General features: G+C 35.0%; 1 protein-coding gene across 4 annotated transcripts in view; it reads right to left on the bottom strand.

Moving 5' to 3' along the window:
• Positions 1 to 10,247: 10,247 nt before the first annotated feature.
• Positions 10,248 to 21,418, bottom strand: part of Cdh8 (cadherin 8) — a 406,878-nt gene continuing 395,707 nt past the window's right edge. Inside the window, exons 11-13 of one of the 4 annotated variants that reach the window (XM_012949876.2) lie at positions 18,796 to 19,047; positions 16,807 to 17,026; positions 10,248 to 10,713 (exon numbers count right to left, since the gene is read on the bottom strand). In XM_012949876.2, coding sequence (XP_012805330.1) covers positions 10,602 to 10,713; positions 16,807 to 17,026; positions 18,796 to 19,047 — 584 coding nt within the window. In that variant the 3' untranslated portion in view covers positions 10,248 to 10,601. Of the gene's footprint in view, positions 10,714 to 15,007; positions 17,027 to 18,795; positions 19,048 to 21,418 lie in introns of those variants that run through there. The other 3 variants (XM_004663487.2, XM_045148003.1, XM_004663485.2) reach the window with 3 other exon arrangements.

The following is a 21,418-nucleotide window of genomic DNA, read 5'->3' as shown; positions in this document are numbered from 1 at the left end:
GTCATTCCTCTTGCATACTGACATTAGTATCTGGAATAGTGCTTCTCACTGAGCATGCAGGCAACAAGTGGTAGTTAGATGAATGAAACACTGTTCCAATGGATAGAAAGAGGAAAAGTGCATTGAAATTATGATCACTCCATTCTCTTATTATCTTCAAATATTGACACTGGCCATGTTATGATTTTAAATTAAAATCAATATTTTTTTAATAAGTGGAATGTCTCCATTTTATGTTTTACTGTAAGGAGGGAACAGAGCCATGAGCAAGGAACAATGCTCTCCACCCACATCTTCAGATTTTCTATTACATGTTTGTATGAAGCTTGACTTTTCATTGTCCTCTGACAATTGTGTTCTGTATTTTCTTAAAGGGACAATTGTCCTCCTATCCCTTCACTGACATAAAATTGTTGTATTTTGGAACCTGAGGAGGTATATTGGCATGCCAGAGGATCTTCTAATCAGTTCAAAATAGTTATACTTGAACTGATCCTCGATTTTTTTAATTGGGTCATATATCTAATGGATATGGTACCTGATAAGACCTAAATGAAATCTCCTCACAAATCACCACTTACTGAGTCATGAGGGGGATGCCAATTTTGGAATCATTAAGTGAGGGATTGAAGGTGGAGGAGGCAGTCTACATCTGCCTTTGAGTAAAGCACATTTTTAAGACCCCACCTGGAAGGGAAATTAAATTAGACTCCCATTGGAGGGCATTAGGTTCTTGAAGGCTCTAAGTGTGTGGGACTATTAGGATGGAGGTCTAATCTTCAGCCCAATTTAGTGAACACTAGCCTGCATCCCTTGAGCCCACGCCTCCAAATGTGAAGTAGAGAATTTTCTGCTAATGAAAGCAAAAGCTTTAAGCAGAGGTCATTTCAGAGCTCCAGGAGGACTAAGGCTCCTATTCCATCTTCATCACACAACCTCTGCTTGCTGTATTGTCCCTAGGTTTGCTTGACAGCCATCTGCATAGGCTCCTTCCAGTTCCTGTACTTGGAATTAGAGGAGGGAATAAAAATCTCATTGCTGAATGCTTCTGTGCCTTCTCAAAATTTGGAAAAGACGAAGTATTTTATCTTCCTTTAAAAAAAAATAAAAGAGTTGGCTGATGTGCTTCTAATTGAGGCAATGGATAAGAGAAAGGTAGATTTTTACTCAGAATTATTATTAATCACACTGATAGTTTTTGCCTCCTCTACTTATGCTCTGAAAGAATGGACAAATATTTGTGACTAACTGGATGAGAGGAGGAGAATGTAGTTTAATAGAAACTAAGGCAAGTATTTTCCAAACACCAAATGGAGCTAAAAGCTTTTGAGTTGTACCATGTTTGTTATAAAGACTGGATCATTTATTAGCACCACGTTCTGAGTGACTGAGCTAGCCAGCCACTTAAGACTGGGTAATTTAATAAGTGGAACTCAGGTAGTTAAGATGCAAAGCACATTGAACTATCTGAAAACAAAACAAAATAAAACAAAACAAAACAAAACAAAAAGACATATGTTGGGCTGGAGAAATGGCTCAGTGAAAAATGTTTCCACCACTAAAATCCAAGTACCCAATTTCAAGCCCAAGACTCATCTAAAGAAACCAGAAACCAAGTAGAGCTTCTGTGATTCCAGTACGCTGAGGTCAAAACCAAAGCTGAGACAAGCAGCTCATGGAGAGCACATTAAAGAACAGTAGTAGAATAAGATCCAAAGAGAGAAACCCTGTCAAAAATAAAGGGGAAGGTAGGCATGACTTGAAGTTGCCTCTGACTTTTACAAAGGAGCTATGCCACATGTTTGTCCACACAACCAAACACAGAACATGCACACACATGTAAATAAATATGCACAATTAGTATCTTCTTGTAGCATGAGATAAGAGTAGGGCACATGGAAAATCATTAAGTGTCTGTATGTTTGCAGGACTGTGTGTGTGTGTGTGTGTGTGTGAGAGAGAGAGAGAGAGAGAGAGAGAGAGAGAGAGAGAGAGAGAGAGAGAGAGAGAGAAAAGGAGAAAGAGGGAAGTTGAGAAGGGGTGAATTTAAGTAAAAAATTGCACGTAAACCAATAAAGGCATATTGTAAATCCTAAACTAGTGATAATTCCCATTACACATTAATTTTTCTCTAATAAGCCCTGAACATTTGAGTGTCTTCTCCTCCTGCTTTGTGGTACATTGCTGGTAAATTTATTTTGTCTTATTGAGGATAATATGTATGTCAGGAGGGGATTTTCTAAAATATTGGTTGGTCTTCCCTTCAAAATTATAATGCCTATCCAACTTTATAGGCCGTGAAATATAGTTCCCACAGCTATACCCTTGCGTCTCTCAATTTCATGTACAATACTGGTCCATTCTTTTTGTGTACATCAAATAATATAGCTTTAAGCCATAAATTCGTCTCCTCTTGGATATTTAAAGGGAACATATTTCCTAAGCCTTTATTCATAAACATTGCCTCTGTAGTCTCCATATATGCAAGTATCACTTGCAGAATATTTACAATGTACTAAGAAGTATGCTCAAAATCTATAAAATTATGTCTTTACATCAGTAAATCTCATGGCAGTAGTTATCATGAGCCCTGACTTATGAAAGAGTAAGAAACCAAGAGTGGAAGAATTTAAATAAGAACTAGTAAATCTCATATATTGGATACTAATTCAGGTCTGACTGTCCTTTCCTACTTTAGTCATACCAAGCTGCTTTCACGTACAGTAAGATATATATGACTTGGAGTTACAAACTCTAATGTCTCAGCATACAGATTTTTTCTTTCTTTTGGCAAGTGTAGGTGCATGCAGACACATATGTATGTGTGTGTTTATGCATGTAGAGGCCAGAAGTTTGACATGAGGCATTTTCTTTGATTATTCTCCAGAACTCTACAATTTTGGTGGTTAAACTACACAAAGATCCCGTGACTCTGTCTCCTGAGTGCTAGGATGACAAGACATACGTGTCTGTGATTTGCGTGGAGTTGGACGTCTGAACTCGGGCCCTCACACTAGTGAGGCACTTTACCAATGTAGCCATCTCCCTATCCCCTAGTTATTTTTTTTCTTTTCATAATTCATGGTGTATGGAAACAGAAATGTCATAATTTCTTTAGAAAATTACCAAAGCAAAAATTTTGAATAAATTCATCTCTGGCTAATATAAGAGTAGTTAGTACCAAAATTTCTCCTTGTGGCAGAAAACCCATATAACCATGCATTAATTCTCATTATAATTAATGTAAAGTTGCAAAGCTGTTATTAATGGATATAATTATATACTGTAGATAACTATGAATATTATTACTATATTAATAAAGTATAAAACATTCCAGAAGCAACTGGGAAGTTTGTAATAGTTAAATCATCAAGGTTGTGACATTTCTTCCATTATTAGAGATGGATATGGTGCTTATAATATATTCAATACCCAGTTATACACAAAATACAGGTGACTTTTCTTTGTTAAAAGGTTAAACTGTATTGAATCCAGGCATAACAATATACAGTGTAGAGCTTTATTACAAAATGCTCAGGAAAATAAAGAGTATCATGATGGATACTCTGAGATCAAGGGCCTAAGTGTGTGCTGTCAATGTACCCTTCTTTAAATAATCTGGCATCTCAGATTTCCTAAAGCAACTGTATATATGGCGGCAGCATCTTTCTTTTGAGGGATAGCATAAATGCTTTTGTTGGGGAATGGCTCTAGAGCAGGTGCCTCTGATGCCTCACTTTCCTTTTTTTCCCCCTTTCTTTGTGTATTGCATACAAGATTTTTTTTATAGCTCACATGTTCTCTAGGGCCATTGGGCAAATATCACTTCTTTGAAGAACCCTCTCCTGACTGCTTCATCTGAATTCACCTCTCTCACTCTTCTAGTTTCTTTTTTCTTTTACTTTGTTGTGCTGTATTTGTTGTTTACTTGTATCAGCTTCCTGTGAGTCAAAGCCCACAGTGAAGGCACAGTCAGATGTCACATGGAAGGGGCCCTTAGCACAGTGGCCATACTATACTAACATTTTAACAAATACCTTTAATTTTTTAGTAAAATGAGAAAACAGATGACCAGTTCTTCCCTTTTGCCATTAATGAGGCATTGATGCTATGTCCATTACAGACTAATTTCTCCATGTTTTCTCTGGGCTACATACCTTCTCCATAACTCCCACTCATCTAGAATGTTGCTTCTTACAGTTCATTATCACTTCTTTATCCTCAGTTATCGAGGTGAGTTCACTTGCTGGTTTATCAGATTAGTATGACACATGATCCAATGACCCAGTCCGTAACACAAATAAGCATAAAATATTCAACATATCTCAATGACTTTATTTTTTTTTTAATTATTTCACTGAAGGAATTTGCTCCTGAATCTAAATGATACTCATAGCTTCTGTCTCTTAATCTTAAGGTGTCATTCTAACATCAAATTGGCTTGGTTAGATCTGTTTGTTCAATGCAGTCTTTCACCCTGTGTGCCTCTCATGATCACTAAGGACGAATTTAATAAGTATTTGCTCTAAATCTTAGCTCATGTAGCCCAGGAGACCATCTTGGGTACCATTGTTTCTTGGCATTACACAGAGCACCTTGTCTTGAGATTCCTTCTGATCTTTGCATCCCTTGTCTATGTGACTTCCTGTCTTCTACTCTAACTTTCCCAGCACCATAACAGGACTTTCTTGATCCATTCACCACTGTGTATTCCCACTCATTGAATACCACATGCATGCTAATGATGCCTGTAATTCTATCTCAAGAAGAAAGCTTTCTGTTTCTCCATGTGTCTTCCCATCCACCTTTATAATATCTACATTGACACTGATACTGCCAAAAGAGGTAACTTCCAAATTGACCAAGAATTAACATGAATATTGATCCCAATGACCTAATGTGTTTTTCCATTGCTTATCTCTCCATCTCATGTTAAGCTATCCTTCCTCAACTATAAGCTATTCTCAGGCTTCCTTAATTCTACATTCAAATTAGTGAAGCTCTTTTCCAACTTGAAGACCCATTACCCTGTGGTACTACCTTACATCGTGTGTCTCTTTTGACCTTCTCATCTATTTCTTGTTCTTTAAATGTTAGCTAAAATGTTATTTTCTTACTTCAAGTATTCTTGGCTATCTTAATAAAGTCAGCCTTCCTTATTATTTTCAGTTAAAGATCTTCAAAATGTTTTTTGTTGTTGTTTTTTTTTTTTTTTTTTTTTTTTTTTTTTTTTTTTTTCCTCACTACTTCTGGACTCTCGGCTTGCTGGTTAGGGAGTATATAATTTAAGAAATCATTTCTCCTAGAAATTTTTACTTTGCAAATAGATATGCTGTTTGTATGTGCGCAAATAAGATTTCTTCTATGATGGCCTAGCCATCTTATACATAGGTTGGATCTGTGATCAGCCTAGGTACACCCCTCTTATTTGCCTGAGGAAATTTGTGAAAATACATTTATGGAGCCTATGACATTATAACCCAGCTGACACTTTCCACAACATATTGGCTTATTTTTTAAGCATGCTCATTTAGGCTATTGTCCATATGCACAACTCTGAGATCCAGTAAGGCAGGGCTTGAGCATTTGCATTTACAGCTATGTACTAAGAACTCAGTACAACATCTAGCAGATGGGGGCACTCAGTAAATACTGACTGAATGAGTAAATACATGACAGGTGTCTCATGAAAGACAAATCATTTTTTTCTTATTTTGCATAGTATGCAGGTATAAGTTTTAAGCACCAGCTGGCAAGGAATAGAATGCTTCCACCATGAATGAAATTTTTAAATCCTGTTAACTTCTAGTGTTATTGACTGAAATAAATTAGTTTAAAATTTATTCTAGGTGTGTTGAAAATGAACTACTTTTCCAAGTACATAAAAACAAGATGATGTCTCTGCAAATCATGTGGTCACAGTCAATTATGACCTATGTAACACATGTAAAAGGCATTAACAGATTGCAAAATAAGTTTAGACCACTGAACCATAGAGTTTTGCAGAAGTTTTCTGACTATATGCACAGGAAAAGAGTAGGTCAGTTATTACTGGAAATCTTGTTTCTATGAATGAGCATAAATGTATGTAATGGAAGTTTAGCGAAATGTGGCATCACTTCCCAAAATATTCACAGGTAACTGTCTATATCTATATCTATATCTATATCTATATCTATATCTATATCTATATCTATATCTATATCTATATCTATATCTATATCTATCTATCTATCTATCTATCTATCTATATATATATATATATCAACTGAAGTGCTCATGTATTTTTGTTTCTGATAATAGACTATTACACAAGATTAGATTTTAGGGTGCATCACATTCAAACAAAAGGTATAATCAAGCCTGATGGCACAGTCCTGTAAACCCATATACTTATGAGGTCAGTGCAGGTGAACCACTATTTCAAGAATGGTGTGAATCACAGAGAAAGTTATTGAAAGGCCATATGAGAATTAAAAGCAAAAAGAGCTGGGAGTATTTCTAGCCTAGAATGTGCAAGGTTTGTATTTAATCACTAGTCTGTTTAATTAATTAGACAAGGGATTTTATATACACACATTTACACACATGTATAGATATAATAATACTAGATTGTATTGATCCATTGATGTTTCTGTAGAAAAAATAAGTCTCATTTTCTTTGATTTTTAAATTATTTTTTAGAATATTTTATTTATGTATTTGAGAGAAAGGGAGAAAGAAAGAGAGAGAGAGGGAGGAGAATGGGCATTCCAGGGCCTCCTCCACTGCAAATGAACTCCAGATACATGCACCACCTTGTGCAGCTGGTTTATATGCGCACTGGGGACTCACATGCAAGCACCTAGTTAACTGCTGAGACATCTCTCCAGCCCTCATTTTCTTTCTTTATATAACCCTACAAGCTCAACTTCACACTGTCTTGACTAAGCAGATCTTTTTTTTTTATTATTTCATTTCTGAAACAATCTTTATTGGCACATGCATCTCCTGTCATAATGACCAATTGGACTTTTTTTCTGTATGACAAAACAGTAAATTTGTAACTATCACTGAACACTTGTGACAGTAAATGTTTTGACTCAGTGATCTTTAACAATGTAAAAATACATAAACATACTCATACTAGTAAGGATGCCACATTATGACTTTTAAAGTAAAGCAGTTTGTATCTTAGAGATTATAGAATTTTGAAAATCAAGCCTTATTATCTTTGACCAAAACCCCATGGCATCATAGACAGTGCATAGCTAATTGCTTAATAAATACACAGAAAATTCGGTGCATCCTTTTTAAACAGGGTTTTATATAAGAATTTTGTATGCTTTGTTTTGAATTTTCTCTTCATACTGATAATTCTATACTTTTGCATAACCAGTATGCATAAGTTCAAAACTCATTAACTTCCAGAAAAGCAGAAGGACTTTATCAGGAAGTTGCACAAACAATTGAAACTTTTTGCTTTAGGGTGTTTTCTTTTCTGTTAATTCATAGCTAAATCACAGAGATCCCATGCTTCTTTCCTTAAGGACAGAAATTCAGTCAAAAGAGAAAGGCTCTAACTCAGGAATACTTCCCATTGCAAATAAAGTTACATGTTCTTTTTCCTTGGATTTTTTGGTATGCACTGATAAACATTTAGAATATCACCTTGTCTTTTTCGTCAAGAAACACTTCCAGCCATTTGTGGTATGCCTTTAATCCTTGCACTCAGAGGCCAACCACACAGGAGGATCACTGTGAATTCCAGGCCAGCCAAGACTGCATAGTAAATTCTAGGTAAGCCTGGGCAAGAGTGAAAAGACCCTACCTTAAATAAATAAATAAATAAGAAAGAAAGAAAAAGAAAAGTAAGAAATATTTTGTTAAGTGAATCCATCCTGCAACAGCTACTTTCCTTTCCTAAAGTGAACTCTCCATTATATTGTCCCGATTTTTTATATTAGAAAATGTAAAATCATGTTTCTGATGTGATGATAACCACAAAGATGAATCATGTACCTTGTGAACTTTATTTTTTAAGATATTGATATATGCAGAAGAGTCAAAAAAGGCATAACATTTTTGAGGTGGTCCATAAGACAGTTAATTTTAAAATGTCAACTTAGCTGAAACAAGTTGTTCAATTAAATATCCCTTATGGTTGTGTCTAGTATTTTTTTCTTGATTACTTTAGTACCAATTAATTAATGAATTTTGTAAAACTCAGAAAAGTAAAATGCCTTCTGCAGTATAGATGACATCTTTGACTCTTCTGAGGGAAGGCAGAGGATCAAGAAGATATTTGACTGCCTTTAGCTTTCTCCTTATGGTTTTATTTTTTCATAACTTCAGATTGGAATTTAAATCATTGGTTTCCCTGGTTCTTAGGCTTGCAGACTCAAACTTAACTACATCACTGGCATTTTAGGTCTCCAATTTGCAAAGGGCATGTATTGGGACATTTTCTGAGCTAATTCCTCACAGTAACTCTCTCTCTCCTTTTAAAATTTCTATAACGTTAGATAAAGAATCCAAAATCTTTAGTTAATCGTGTTTTTTTTAATTGTTTTTATTTTTATTTATTTGAGAAAGAGAGAGAGATCCAGGGCTTCCAGCCACTGCCAATGAACTCCAGACACATGCGCCCCTTTGTGCATCTGACTAAGGTGGATCCTGGGGAATCTAGCCTTGAACCGGGGTCCTTAGGCTTCACAGGCAAGCACTTAACCATTAAGCCATCTCTCCAGCCCGTACATAACAGTGTTTTATACTATACTTTACTATTTATCTATTTATTTGTTTGTTGGCAAAGAGAGAGAGAGAAAGAAGAGAGACAGGTATTATGGGCCTACCAGGATCTCTAGCCACTGTAAATGAATTTTAGATGCATGTGAGACATTATTATTATTATTATTATTATTATTATTATTATTATTATGTGAGCTTTACTTGGACATTGTGTAATTGAAATCAGGTCATTAGGCTTTGCAAGCAAGTGTGTTAACTACTAAGCAATCTCTCCAGCCCTGTGTTTTCTTTTTAAAGTCATCCTAAATCGTGTGTGCGCGCGCGTGTGTGCGTGTGTGTGTGTGTGTGTGTAAGCAGAGAAGTAGGGTATTTCCTTTTAGTAAATAAAAATACTTTTCTGAGTTTTTGTACATGTTGCTACTAATCACATAGTATTTGAAATAATAAAAAAACCACTAGGAATCAGTTTTAAATCCCATCTTAATTCTATTTTCCTAAACAAATGTACCTACTATGATTATTCCTTTTGTATCTGGGCTTCTTGTTCTTCTGTGACTACTGCAATGTTCAAAGCCAAGATTGTATGTTTCTTGTGTTAATGCAGATCTATCAGGGTGATCTGCTATTATTATGGTATCTTGTAAACTCATTTCTATTTAGGAAGCAGAGTTATCTCTGAAGAACTACACATCAGATTATAACCATTTTCCTTCTTTTAAAATCTTTCATTTCTGCCTTTACATAAAATAGGTCTGAGCTGATAATCTTGGTGGGTAGTGTGGTGTTGGCTCATCTTCACTCTTATTCCAAATGGTCTAGGACTACTTTGTGCTTAGTGCACATGCCATAGCTTTCATACAGGAGAAAAAAATTAAAGAAACACTTCCATAGCTCCATTCGGTTGTGTGCTCTGATCAGGAAATATGACAACTCAAATAACCCCAGCATATTCTCCTACAAACACTTAGTACTTATACATCTGTGTTATTCCATATCATGTCACATGTTCATGTTTCTGAACACTATCCTTTGTCTTACACTACCAGCTCTTTGAAGGCACAGGCTTGCTATAATACCATCAAGATTGTTTGAATAACCTTAATGCATTTTTATTACATAAATAAGGTTCTGGAAGTTTTGTCAAACAGATAGTTCCGCATGTTGGGAAGCCTTTGCAGTGAAGTCCATCAAGAAATCTCTCAATTTAACATCATGTCCAGATCCCTTGGACCTAGCCCTTTCTGATGCCATGCACAGTCCGCATGTCCACTATTTACCCAAGCATAATTTCTGGCAGTATGCCATATCCTGGTGGGTTGTGATTTCTTTCTTAGTTATCACCAATTGCTGCATCTTTCATAGTAAAGACAAGTTACACAGTTTATCATTTTCTGAATTCTATATTAATTCAACCAACTTAACCCATTTATTTAGGAAGTAAGGGAAGTATTTTAAACATATGTTTTGTCTGTCACAAACATATGTAGGACATGTTTTTATTGAGAAGACATTCATTGTAAGAAGGAACTTTAAAAGTTTATTTCCAATATTGTTAATATTAGCTCTAACATTGAGTGTAGATAATCCAGTCATATATCCAACAGTCAACTTGACAAATAAGGGATACCTTTCAAACTCTAGCAGTTGAGATGAAAAGAACCTCGAAAAGCATTGGAGAGAGTTGGGGAGAAGAAAAAGCATATAGGAGAAACAAGAACTCATATTAATCAATGATTCATAATTGTTGCAATCATTCTTAGACAGTAATTGATAAATCTTGCTCATATCCATGTGGAGTCATTGAGTGGCCTTGGAGACCTTTGGATGTTCAGATTGATCTGAAGGAATTAAAATTTGCCTTTAGTGACCTCTCATTTCCTTTTGTAGTCCTGGCCTCTGAGTTCACTGAAGTCACTCTTTTCCATAGTCTTTTTCTTCAGGCAGCATTCTCTGATATTCCTCCTAGCAACCCTCTTCTGTAATCTGTGAATAATAATAGAGATACCTGTTATCAATTAGAAGAAATATCAGTTGGAACTATGACTTGCATTAAAGATGTGAGTTAGATGGTGTCAGGTAATGAAAGTTTGAAGAGATCCCACAGGCACTACTTTCTCCAGGAAATACCTACTAACTGAGTGGTCATCAGTTAGAAAGGGGCATTCCTACAACATAGCCTTGCAATCCCAGAAACGCCCCCAGAAGATTGGGGTTCAGCCCCTACCTCTTTCACTTATTAGGTATGCAAATTAGTTCTGGGAAATTCCTTGAGTCCCTGAAAATCTTTTTCTCACACACAAAATATGCCATAATTAAGCAAACCCAGAATGTTCCAAGAGCATCCAATTTTGGAATCATTATTTCTTTCATGTGCTTTTATAGAATACATTATCTTAGATTTTGGAAAAGATATGGATTCTCTGTAGTTGTTGTTCAGTTTCCTTCTTTGTAATAAATAGTCCTCCATGAAGGTTTCTTGTATCTTGCTGTTTATTAGTAATGTCTTCCTTCTTAGCACTTCCATAGCTCAATAGGTGACATGCTTTTTCTTTCTTATCATATCAAGTCTTGCAATATACTCTGACAAGGTACTGTGTCATAGAAAGTCAGAAACTGCAATTCCAGACCAGCCTAAATTTAAACCCAGATTTATTTCCTAGCCAAAGTAAAACAACATTTTAGCAATTAATTTAAATGTGATTGACTACCGCACTTTTATAGGTAATGAAAAATAAGTTTGAAGATATCACACTTGATTATTTCATTTCTCCTATGTGAAATGAAATTAATTCCTTCTCTACTTCATGGTAAATAAACGTGATTTTTTTTTTCTTAAGGCAGGGAGATTTTTTATCTGCTGCACCTCTATCCAAAATAATGGGGCTTGGATATCTTAAATTTTAACAATATATGGTTTAAATTGTAATTGGGTAATGACTACAAGTAAGATATAAAAGTAAATGTCTACTTTAATGGTAAACAATTAATACATAATTTCCTATAATTATCATAAAGAACAATGGCTACAATAAAAACAATATATTCAACAGTTTTTGACCAATTGAGCAACATTGCAAAGAGACCTTTTATACCAAATAAAATTGTGTTGGAATTGAAAAATATAAACATTTAATAGGAAAAGAGTTCCTACAAATATCCTATGCAATTATTTTTCTCACAAAAATACAATGTCACCAAAGCACCCAGATCCAGCTTCTTGATGAGATGTGGTTAATTCAAACTCCAGGCTTTAGGAGCCATTATTTGGCTCATCAGTGAAAATTCACACTTAAAACACTTCACTCTTAGACAATTGTTTTCAAATTCAAAGTTAGATTCAGGAAAACCGAGTCACTATGTTAGGTTTATGATAGTGTGAAACTGTGAAATGCAAGCTTATTATTATGAATTATCCCCATTAACTTTTTGTAAATTTGTGTATATATATGATCGTGAACATATCATTTTCAGTGTTCATGAGGTGCATGTATAAATTGTGCATTTGTACAGCTTTTATAGTGATGCCCATTGTTACCTTATTTTTTTGACTGACAATGATGGGATTTCAGTCATGCTCAACCTTTCCGACAGTGCCAGTGATGGGATTTTTTGAAATCTTATTACTAGTTGCACTGACTTGATCTCAGATGGAACTTTCAATCAAAAAGACAATCAGAAGGTTATACATTCGTGTGATTCCCTGCAAAGCCTGTGATCGCATAATACAACTTGTTGGAAGGGACTACTTGCCTCTAGTCCTAATGTGGCTATAAAAAGTAATTGGCTACTTAGCTCTCAGCACCCGATTTCCTTCTCCAAAACACAGCATAGCCCAGCCCTCTGTTGAGTCTCAGTGTGGAGTCAGCTGCTCCTAGGAGATTTCTTAGTCTCATGCAGAGACTGTCTTACTTTAAGCATATCATTAAGCTTACTATCCCCCAAACAAATTTGTCTCTTTCTAAGCATTTTTGCTTCACTGGTAAGGACAGGGAATATATTTTTTCTCTCATTCTATAGGTATCCATATATGTATGCGTGTATATATATATATATATATATATATATATATATATATATATATATATATTTCAAAACATTTTGACTGTACAGGTCATATCTTAAATCACACTTTGATTAGGCAGAGATAAAATGTGAATTTAATTTCTAGTGTATTTCTTATCATCTTATTATAAACTTTTTTGTTGTTGTTGGTTTTTCGAGGTAGGGACTCACTCTAGATCAGGCTCACCTGGAACTCACTATGTAGTCTCTGCCTCCTGAGTGCTGGCATTAAAGGCACTGGGCCACCACGCCCTGCTCTAAACTACTTTTTAACATAATACTGACTACACTCAGAATTATTGTAAGGAATGGCTTGCTAGTACTTAACTATATGTTCATATGGAAGCTTAAGAGATATATTTAAATTTGGTTTGACCAAATAACATACAGGGTGGAAACTGAACTGATCCATGTGGCATCCAGTTTCTTATGGATGCATCCATTCCCTAGAATAGAACATTGAAGTGAGGTAGACAGAGGAAGACAAATTTCATTTCCCTTGGCGCCAAATTAACAGTTCTTGTCCATTAGACAGAAAAACCTCAGGCAGGGTACATTTAAAAGTGGAAAACTTTGGCCCTTGTGATACATAAAATTCCACAGATACAATAAAATGACTGTAGAATGAAGTAGTTTTATGGTTGTTTAAAAAAGACATGCAGTATAAGATACATTTTGATATATTGATATTGATGGAAATAATGTTTCCCAAATATTACCATCATTCAATAATTCTAAAAATACTTTGCTTAACAAGACAAGGATGGAGTCCTTTAAAAGGAAAACAAAAAAACTTTGGAATTCTGTCTACTTCTATTCATTTCATTCAGATATTATTTACCTTAAATTCAAGATACCAAAAAAACTTTTCACTTTTTATGTTTCATAACTACTCATTATGAGCAGAATATCACTCTACCCTTATTATAATAATTGAAATTGGCTTTTATATAAAATTCTTGGGTGGCTATGGCAAAAATGTTAGGGAATACATATTTCCATACTTTCTTCATGGGACAAAGTAAATTTTAAGAAAAGATTTGGACAAGAGGTACAGCACACATTACTCCTTTCTCACAAGCCTTATCATATGTGGATTATCCTATTGATGGCCAAATTTAAGAACATTGGTTTAATATTCACAAGAAAGATTGTGGGATGCTTCTGCTAGATATGTTTTTCTAATCCACGTTGCTTCACCGTAAAGTACAGATGAGTCTGGTATGAATGAATTACATTTAAAAAAAATTGGTTTGTAACATATACAATAACTAGAATTTTGCTTTTTTTAAAATAAAACTACTAGCAATATTTTGTATCTACTTGTTTTAGACACTGTGGTAAACTTATGTAAACAAAATTCAATTTGAAGCCACCCACACCCACTGAGTTCTTGAAAAAATTCATTTAGTGGCTGCTGGGATAAACTTAAAATATGAATTGTTATCTATCTGACAATAGTTACTCAGGAAGAAGTTGGTAAAGTCACTGGATGCCTATTGAAATCTTACTAGAGAAGACAGACATTGTGTTTCTATCACAGTAGAGGCAGCATCCAGTTGTCTTGGTTTTCTTTGTCCAACACAATCTAAGCTTCCCTTAAGCAGACCCAAGCCAATGACTGAAATCACTGGTAATCAGAGCTTGCATGTACTTGCTCTATTAGGTCTTCTAAGGAACTACCTAAAATTTTTTTGGTTTGTTTTCTCTTCAGATATGCAATGTAATCTACATTCTTTGGTCAAATCCTACCTCTGATGGTTTTATTCTTCTAAGTTTGATATTTTATCTGTAGGTTTTCCTTGCCCAGTTTTTTTTTTTTTGTTTGTTTGTTTGTTTTTATTCTTTTATCTTTTACTCCTAACTCCACCACAGTGTCTGCTTCCAGAGGCATCTAATGGAACACCGGGCCGTTTTAGGTATTATGAATTTCTCTCTCTCTCTCTCTCTCTTTTTTTGTCTCTGTTGTTCAATTATTGTTAGTATTATGGTATTAACAATCCATTTCTCTGGTTCTTTGTAATAAAGACCCTTATAAGCAAAAGTGTCCCAAGGCATCATTTGGTTAAACATTTTAGAATTTTAGTTAAAGTTGATATTATTAATAAGAAAATCTTCATTTGGCTGGAAAAAATGATGACAACAAAGGTATTTATAAAAATATATTTCACAAAGTAGGAAACAATACAGGAGTTTCTCTGAATACAATACATGGAGTAAATAAACAATATTGCATTAAAGCAAAGTATAAAATTAAAATGATCTGCATGTAATACTTTTTATCATACATTTCCTACACTTACATGGCAGGTTTGCATTACAAATTAAATATGTTCACATCTTCTAGTGCTATTCTGGTTTTATATTCTAAGACGTTCTGTGCATCACCATGATCGGGGACAGAGTGCCAGAAACATAAGCAATAAAATTATGTACAAATCAATCCCTACTCTAAATGAGTAGGGAGGGAGTCATTGGAAGCATGTCTATTGGGTGGGACATCATGTAGGTATCTAAAAGTCTAGACTTTAAATATTCACAGGAATCAATATACTTTCAGATGTTTGTGCTTGTAGTAAAAACACCAAATACTAGGATTATGAGCAAAATAGAAAACAGTCCAAAAGTTTCTCTGGGAAAATGCTGCTCCTGTCATCACCAGTCACAATAACACTTTCTACTCTAAAGAGACGATTAGCTCTCCTTTTGATAATATTGCCTGCCATACTTAGATCGTCAAAATGTACATGTATTAAACATTCATTGTATAGATATTTATATAAAACAATCTAAACGAGTATTAATGGATATAATTTAGGATTTTATCTCATATATTCCCTTATTCTATAGATTACCCACCTTAATAAATAAAAGCATTAATGGACATCAATAAAATATTTATTTTTGAGGATTAAACAAATAAATTCACACGCTAGTAATAAAACCATCTGTCTGATGTAGTCCACTGTGGAATACAGTTATCTTTGTGTCCTTTTAGAAGAAGATGAAGTGGAGGGAACGAGGAATCCTGGTTCTAGACACAAGCCTGTTTGAATGGGATTTCTCTCCTCCCACCTCTGAGTTGGCAATTCCCACCCTGGAATGGATTACGAACATGTGAATATTTTAAGGCTCGACACAATATTTAAAGATGCTATTCAGTCTCTTGTGAGTGGGGCCAACAATTATGTACAATGTGTGGTCACCGTACCGTGTAATCTAGGAGGCATCCCAAAACTCCAAAAAGTCATAATGTACAGCAGACCAAGTATTGCTTTATCATTTGTGGCGGGATCCTTATCGGTGAAGGGGAAAACACCATTTTCATTCATAAAAATCCTTGCAGAAGACACAAATCAGCAGCACAATCCTTGCAGGTCCATTTTTCTAATAAAGCACCTTTTAAAATATTTTTTTTTTCTCTTTTTAAACCATTTCTCTAATGATTAGCTAGGATCCCAATCCTTGACTGTGGTGTTAAGTAAAATCAAATATCCAAAGACTTCTAGACACTCCACATACTTAATTCACACTCCACAAGATTTATAACCTCCTAACATATACTTTTTTATTTTTTATTGTTTTTTTTTTTTGGTTCAACATTAAAATGTGATTGAGTTTATAGATGATTGGTGCTAAACTTGCCTCTAAAACAAATAGCCACATTGGTTGTATCTAAGGGGAGTGACCCTAGAATATTACAGAATACTTAGTTCCATTGATTTATTGATAATCCACTGTCAAGTTTCTTTGTCACTTTCACCAACAGAGTAGAGTTCGCCCAGTCTCTTAAAGCGGGGACCCCAGTCACTGAGGTAGTCAAAATTCTGGTCTGAGTCTGAGGTGGTTGACTCCAAGGAGCTGAGGGAGCCAGCCACAGACCCTCGGCCTTCATAGCCATAGATCTGAATAGAGTCATATGGTGGGGCCGTGGGGTCATTATCTGCCTCATGCAGCCTCACATTTATAAATTCATCGACATCAACACCATTTGGAACTGGAGCAAGCCCTTGCCTTGGCATAAACTGCAAATCTGGTTTAATATCCTTACGGGGTAAAAATCCATTAATTCCATCTGGGTTTTGCAAAGTGGCAATGTCAAAAGCCTCTGTGTCCTCCTCCCCTCCGCCTTCGTCATCATAGCGAATGATGTTCTCGCGAACGTCTTCGTCGTCTTTGATAATCAACGGCTCATTTTTATGCCTCCGCAGAGTTACAAACAGTACCACAATGACTGTGGGGGAAAAATAAAATAACAATTAGCCAAGCCAACACATCAAATGACCAAAAGCACATCACACAAGTTAGGAGGAAGGGGCATTAAGAAATATATATATATATATATATATATATATATATATATATATATATATTGCATGAACTGCAATAAACTTTATGAGGGATGGAATCTAAACACTTTGTTGAAGGATAAACACTGAATTTTGAGTAAACATTATCCTAGATTACTTCTGTTTAATAAGTACAGAGAGTAGTGGGCTCAGTGAGAGCTTTTCCCTGCAGTCATTATGAAGTGAAGTACATATTGTAATTTCTGGCCTGAATGGTACAGAATGAAAAAGAAACCCCCATAGAGCAAATTATGTTGAGTAAATCATTAACCATTCTTGGTCCATATCTGTCTTCTTACTATTTACTGCATATGGTACTTTCAAAAATTGTTTCTGGGCTGGAGAGATGGCTTAGCAGTAAAGTGCTTGCCTCTGAAGTCTAAGGTCCCCAGTTTGAGGCTTGATTTCCCAGGACCAAACGTTAGCCAGAGGCACAAGGGGGCACATGCGTCTGGAGTTAGTCTGCAGTGGCTGGAGGCCCTTGTGCTCCCATTCTCTCTCTCTCCCTCTTTTGCTGTCTGCTACTCTCAAATAAATGAATAAAAATAAACAACAACAAACAAATTGTTTCTGTGTGGTGGTAATAAGACTTCATGCACAGGCCACCTTCAGGCTATGCATGCACACAACCACTGAGATGTACTCTCAACCAGATAACAATTCTTCAACATGACCTCTGATTAATTATTTTATTCATGCAATTACTAGCTATAAACGTTACATGAACTATTATCTGTATTGTCAGGTTGCTGGGATTTGTTCATTTAGAAAAAAAAACATATATATATATATATATATATATATATATATATATATATATATATATATTGCCATTTTCAAGAGAAAGAGAAAAGAACCACCTACTCAAGTAGTCAGATAAGCCAAATGTAACTGCGGGCTACTGGAATAGCAAATGTCAGTGAAATGATGCTTCAGTACATCGTGTGAGCAGGAAAGATAAACCTGGGCGAAAAGTAAATGATAAAACCCTGGGCTTGTTTTGCTACTGAAGTATGCAGTAGGTTATAACTTTTCTCTTTGATATGTTACCAGAATCTCCATCATTATGAGTGTGTTTAGACATACTTCCACCGTGGGAAGCCTTCATCTCATTTTAGAAAGAAAAATTTTCATATGAGGTTGATACCTTTTCACAATTTTCAATATTCCTTGGAGTTTGATCATAGCATGGACTAAATTATCAATGTAAAAATTATTTTGAAGAAATCATAAATGTTCCTGCTTGGTTGTTTCCTAATAGCTCTCTAAGCTTTGGGAACACATGAAAGCTATCACCTAATCCATGCATTGTTTAGATAAAGCAGAGCTGTGGGCACAGGCAACCCATTCTGTGGTCAACTGTTATGCATCACCTAGAGGGTTTTTAAGTGATCAGCAGGGTGTTGAATCCTCACCCCTCTGCCTCTTTACTGCATTGTACATTCTTTCTCTGGGGCTGAATTTAGAAAAGGCACTTGGAACCCTCTCAGTTCAGACATTTGCTTGAAGGCCCTTTCTCCATCACACAGTGAAATGATCTCCAAATGAGAAAGAAAAGTTCTTCTCTAGAAGAATGGTGAACACTATCCAGCTTGAAACCGCTGGCCGTATTTACTGTCACTTATGGCCAGTTTTCTATGAAGGAAATACATACCTAGTAACAAAATGATACACGCTAATATGGCGATTAAGGCGCCCATGCTGAGTCCAATGGGAAGGACATACGCTTCCACGTTACACGACTGGACAACGCCATCATTGCTGCAGCCACAGACCCGGATAGTCAGGGTGCTGGTGCTGCTTAATGGAGGGTTCCCACTGTCACTGATAACGATAGGTAAAAGATAAACTTCTTGCTTCTGGCGGTTGAATCCATTATGCTTGGCCAAAATGCTGAGGGAATTGTCTGGAAAGAGTGAAAACGACAGGGATTTGAATCATTTCAAAATGCCTTCCCTAAACTACTTGTCTGGCTAGTCCGTAGATCTTCTGTGAGCCTCAAAACAATCAAGGTTTATCTTCTCTTTCGTCTTCCTTTTCTTCATATTGTCATAAGCCAAAACATCCACACTTAAACAGGCAGAAAAATGGAAACCTATGCATTGTGAATTAATGGAGCTTGACTAGTTGCAAATGCAAGGCTTATGTTAAAAATAATCTTCCAAGGTCTTTTCAGAAGACACTTTATTTCACCTGTATAAATCCATAAGTATTTCTAAAATGCACTCACAAAAGCTGACTAGATAGAATTTTATACTTGCAAAAGATTTATTTGAAAATCTTTCTGTTAAAAGTTAGGTTAGATATCAATATGTATTCTATTGACTACCAGGCTACTTAACAATAGCCAGTCATGCCCTACAGTAGTTATACTCAAATGAAAAAAGCTATATTCATGGCCAATTATGCCCTATATAATAAAATTCTGAGGTATTTCATGAGCAGGCATCCTATTTTTCATGAGTTACATGTAGATATACATGGGATATCTAGAGACAACTTATCAGACATACTATGTAAGGATATAACCTCAATTTGAAGTATAGTTAGTTAGTGATAAATGGTTACTTCCATGTTGACTATATAGCTCCCAAAATAAGTTCTTTTGTCACCTGCCCTCATATCATGACCAACATTCACACTATACATATTTTAACCTGTTTTCTCCCTTTAATCAATGAAAGACATGCATGCACTGGAAATTGGAACATTTATTATCTCATGCTAGTGCTAAGAAAAGGATTGGATTATTATGGGTGGTGTGGTTTAGATGAAACAATTATTTCAATTTGGAATTATTCAAATATTGACAAGTTTCCCAATTTCAGGATCCCAGGCTGCACCGTTACTCCACTACAGTGAAAATTCCAAACCATTGCTGTTTCATATCTGTTCATCGGTGCCCCACTGATCTCTAGCAGCCTCAGTGAAGAGGCAGATATTCTATTCAAATCATTTTACTATGTTACATAGTACAATATCATAAACTCTATGAGTTTCCCAAAACCAATATTTAATAGTCATTTTGCTCTGTTTAAGATGTAAACAGGCTTACCATGTCTTGCTATAGGTAGTCCAAAAAAAAAAAAAGTTAAGTTTTTTTTTTTTTTTTCTAAATTTCATTTGGTTGTGCCTCATTATATACTAATTGGAAGAGCCAAAGGATATTTCTAATGGAATTAAGCAGTGATATACCCAACGATCCAGTAATGTTTATTTCCATGGTTTAGAAGGAAATATTGGTATCTAAAAGCAGGGAGACATTATCTTCACACCAATGAATATAATGGTTGCATTATATTTTCAGAAAGTTCACGACAAGCTTGAGAACAGTTACCTAGCATAGAAGACGTTTATGAATAATTTCATATGGTATAGTTCAAAACAGGAGAAATGACTTGTTATTCAAAATAATAATTAGACAGCAAGATAATTAACACAATTATAGTGAAACTTTTGTCTCTTTGTGGTTGATATTATATACATGAGTAAGTATCTTTCTATAGCTCTCTTTAAGGTAGTCTATAATGAAAATTTGAAACTGCAGCAGGAATGGTACTTGTTGCAGAATAAGGCCTTTTCCTTTTTTACTTTGAAAAGTATTGGTAAGTTCAATACTAAACTCTTACTTATATTTTTCTATTAATCTAGACTTTGCATTTTTTTCTCCTCTCTGTAACCATGAAATTTACTGGGATATGAGTCATTCTGGTTAAGTTTCAGCTGCAAGCTCCAGACAGCCTCAAGTCCCTGTTTGCTTACTCATTTTTATTTCTTATAAAAATTATTTCTTAGTCACTGTATGCATTACTGATTTATAGTCTGATAAATTAAATTATTATTATTAAACATATAAATGAGCACAAAGCAACAATTTCATACACTTCAAATAAAGGAACCTCGAGTAAAGTTTTAATCATACTTGTCATATATATCTTCTTTGAGATTATGTTTTGCTCTTTGTTTCCAATTTCATTAACATTGTAATTTTTAATGCAGTCAATTTTTATCTTTCTATTTTAGGGTTAGTGTATTAAGCAGATTTAATTTTTTTTTTTCTTTAAATAAGATTGTGATTGATAGTGTCACCTTTCTGGTTTAAGATGTTAAATGAAATTGATTTTTTCTACACTTATAATTGATTTTCCCAAGGTTAATTATGCTATAACTTATCCCTTTCCAAATGAGACTGAATGCATAATCTCTCACAAATCAAAAATTTTTAACTCACATCTTTCTTAGAAAGATCTCAATTCTATTTCAGTAGTGTACGTTGT

This window comes from Jaculus jaculus, chromosome 1, assembly GCF_020740685.1.
Source record: "Jaculus jaculus isolate mJacJac1 chromosome 1, mJacJac1.mat.Y.cur, whole genome shotgun sequence".
Taxonomy (NCBI): Eukaryota; Metazoa; Chordata; class Mammalia; order Rodentia; family Dipodidae; genus Jaculus; species Jaculus jaculus.
The sequence above is the reverse complement of the archived record's forward strand: the minus strand, read 5'-3'. Positions and strand labels throughout refer to the sequence as shown.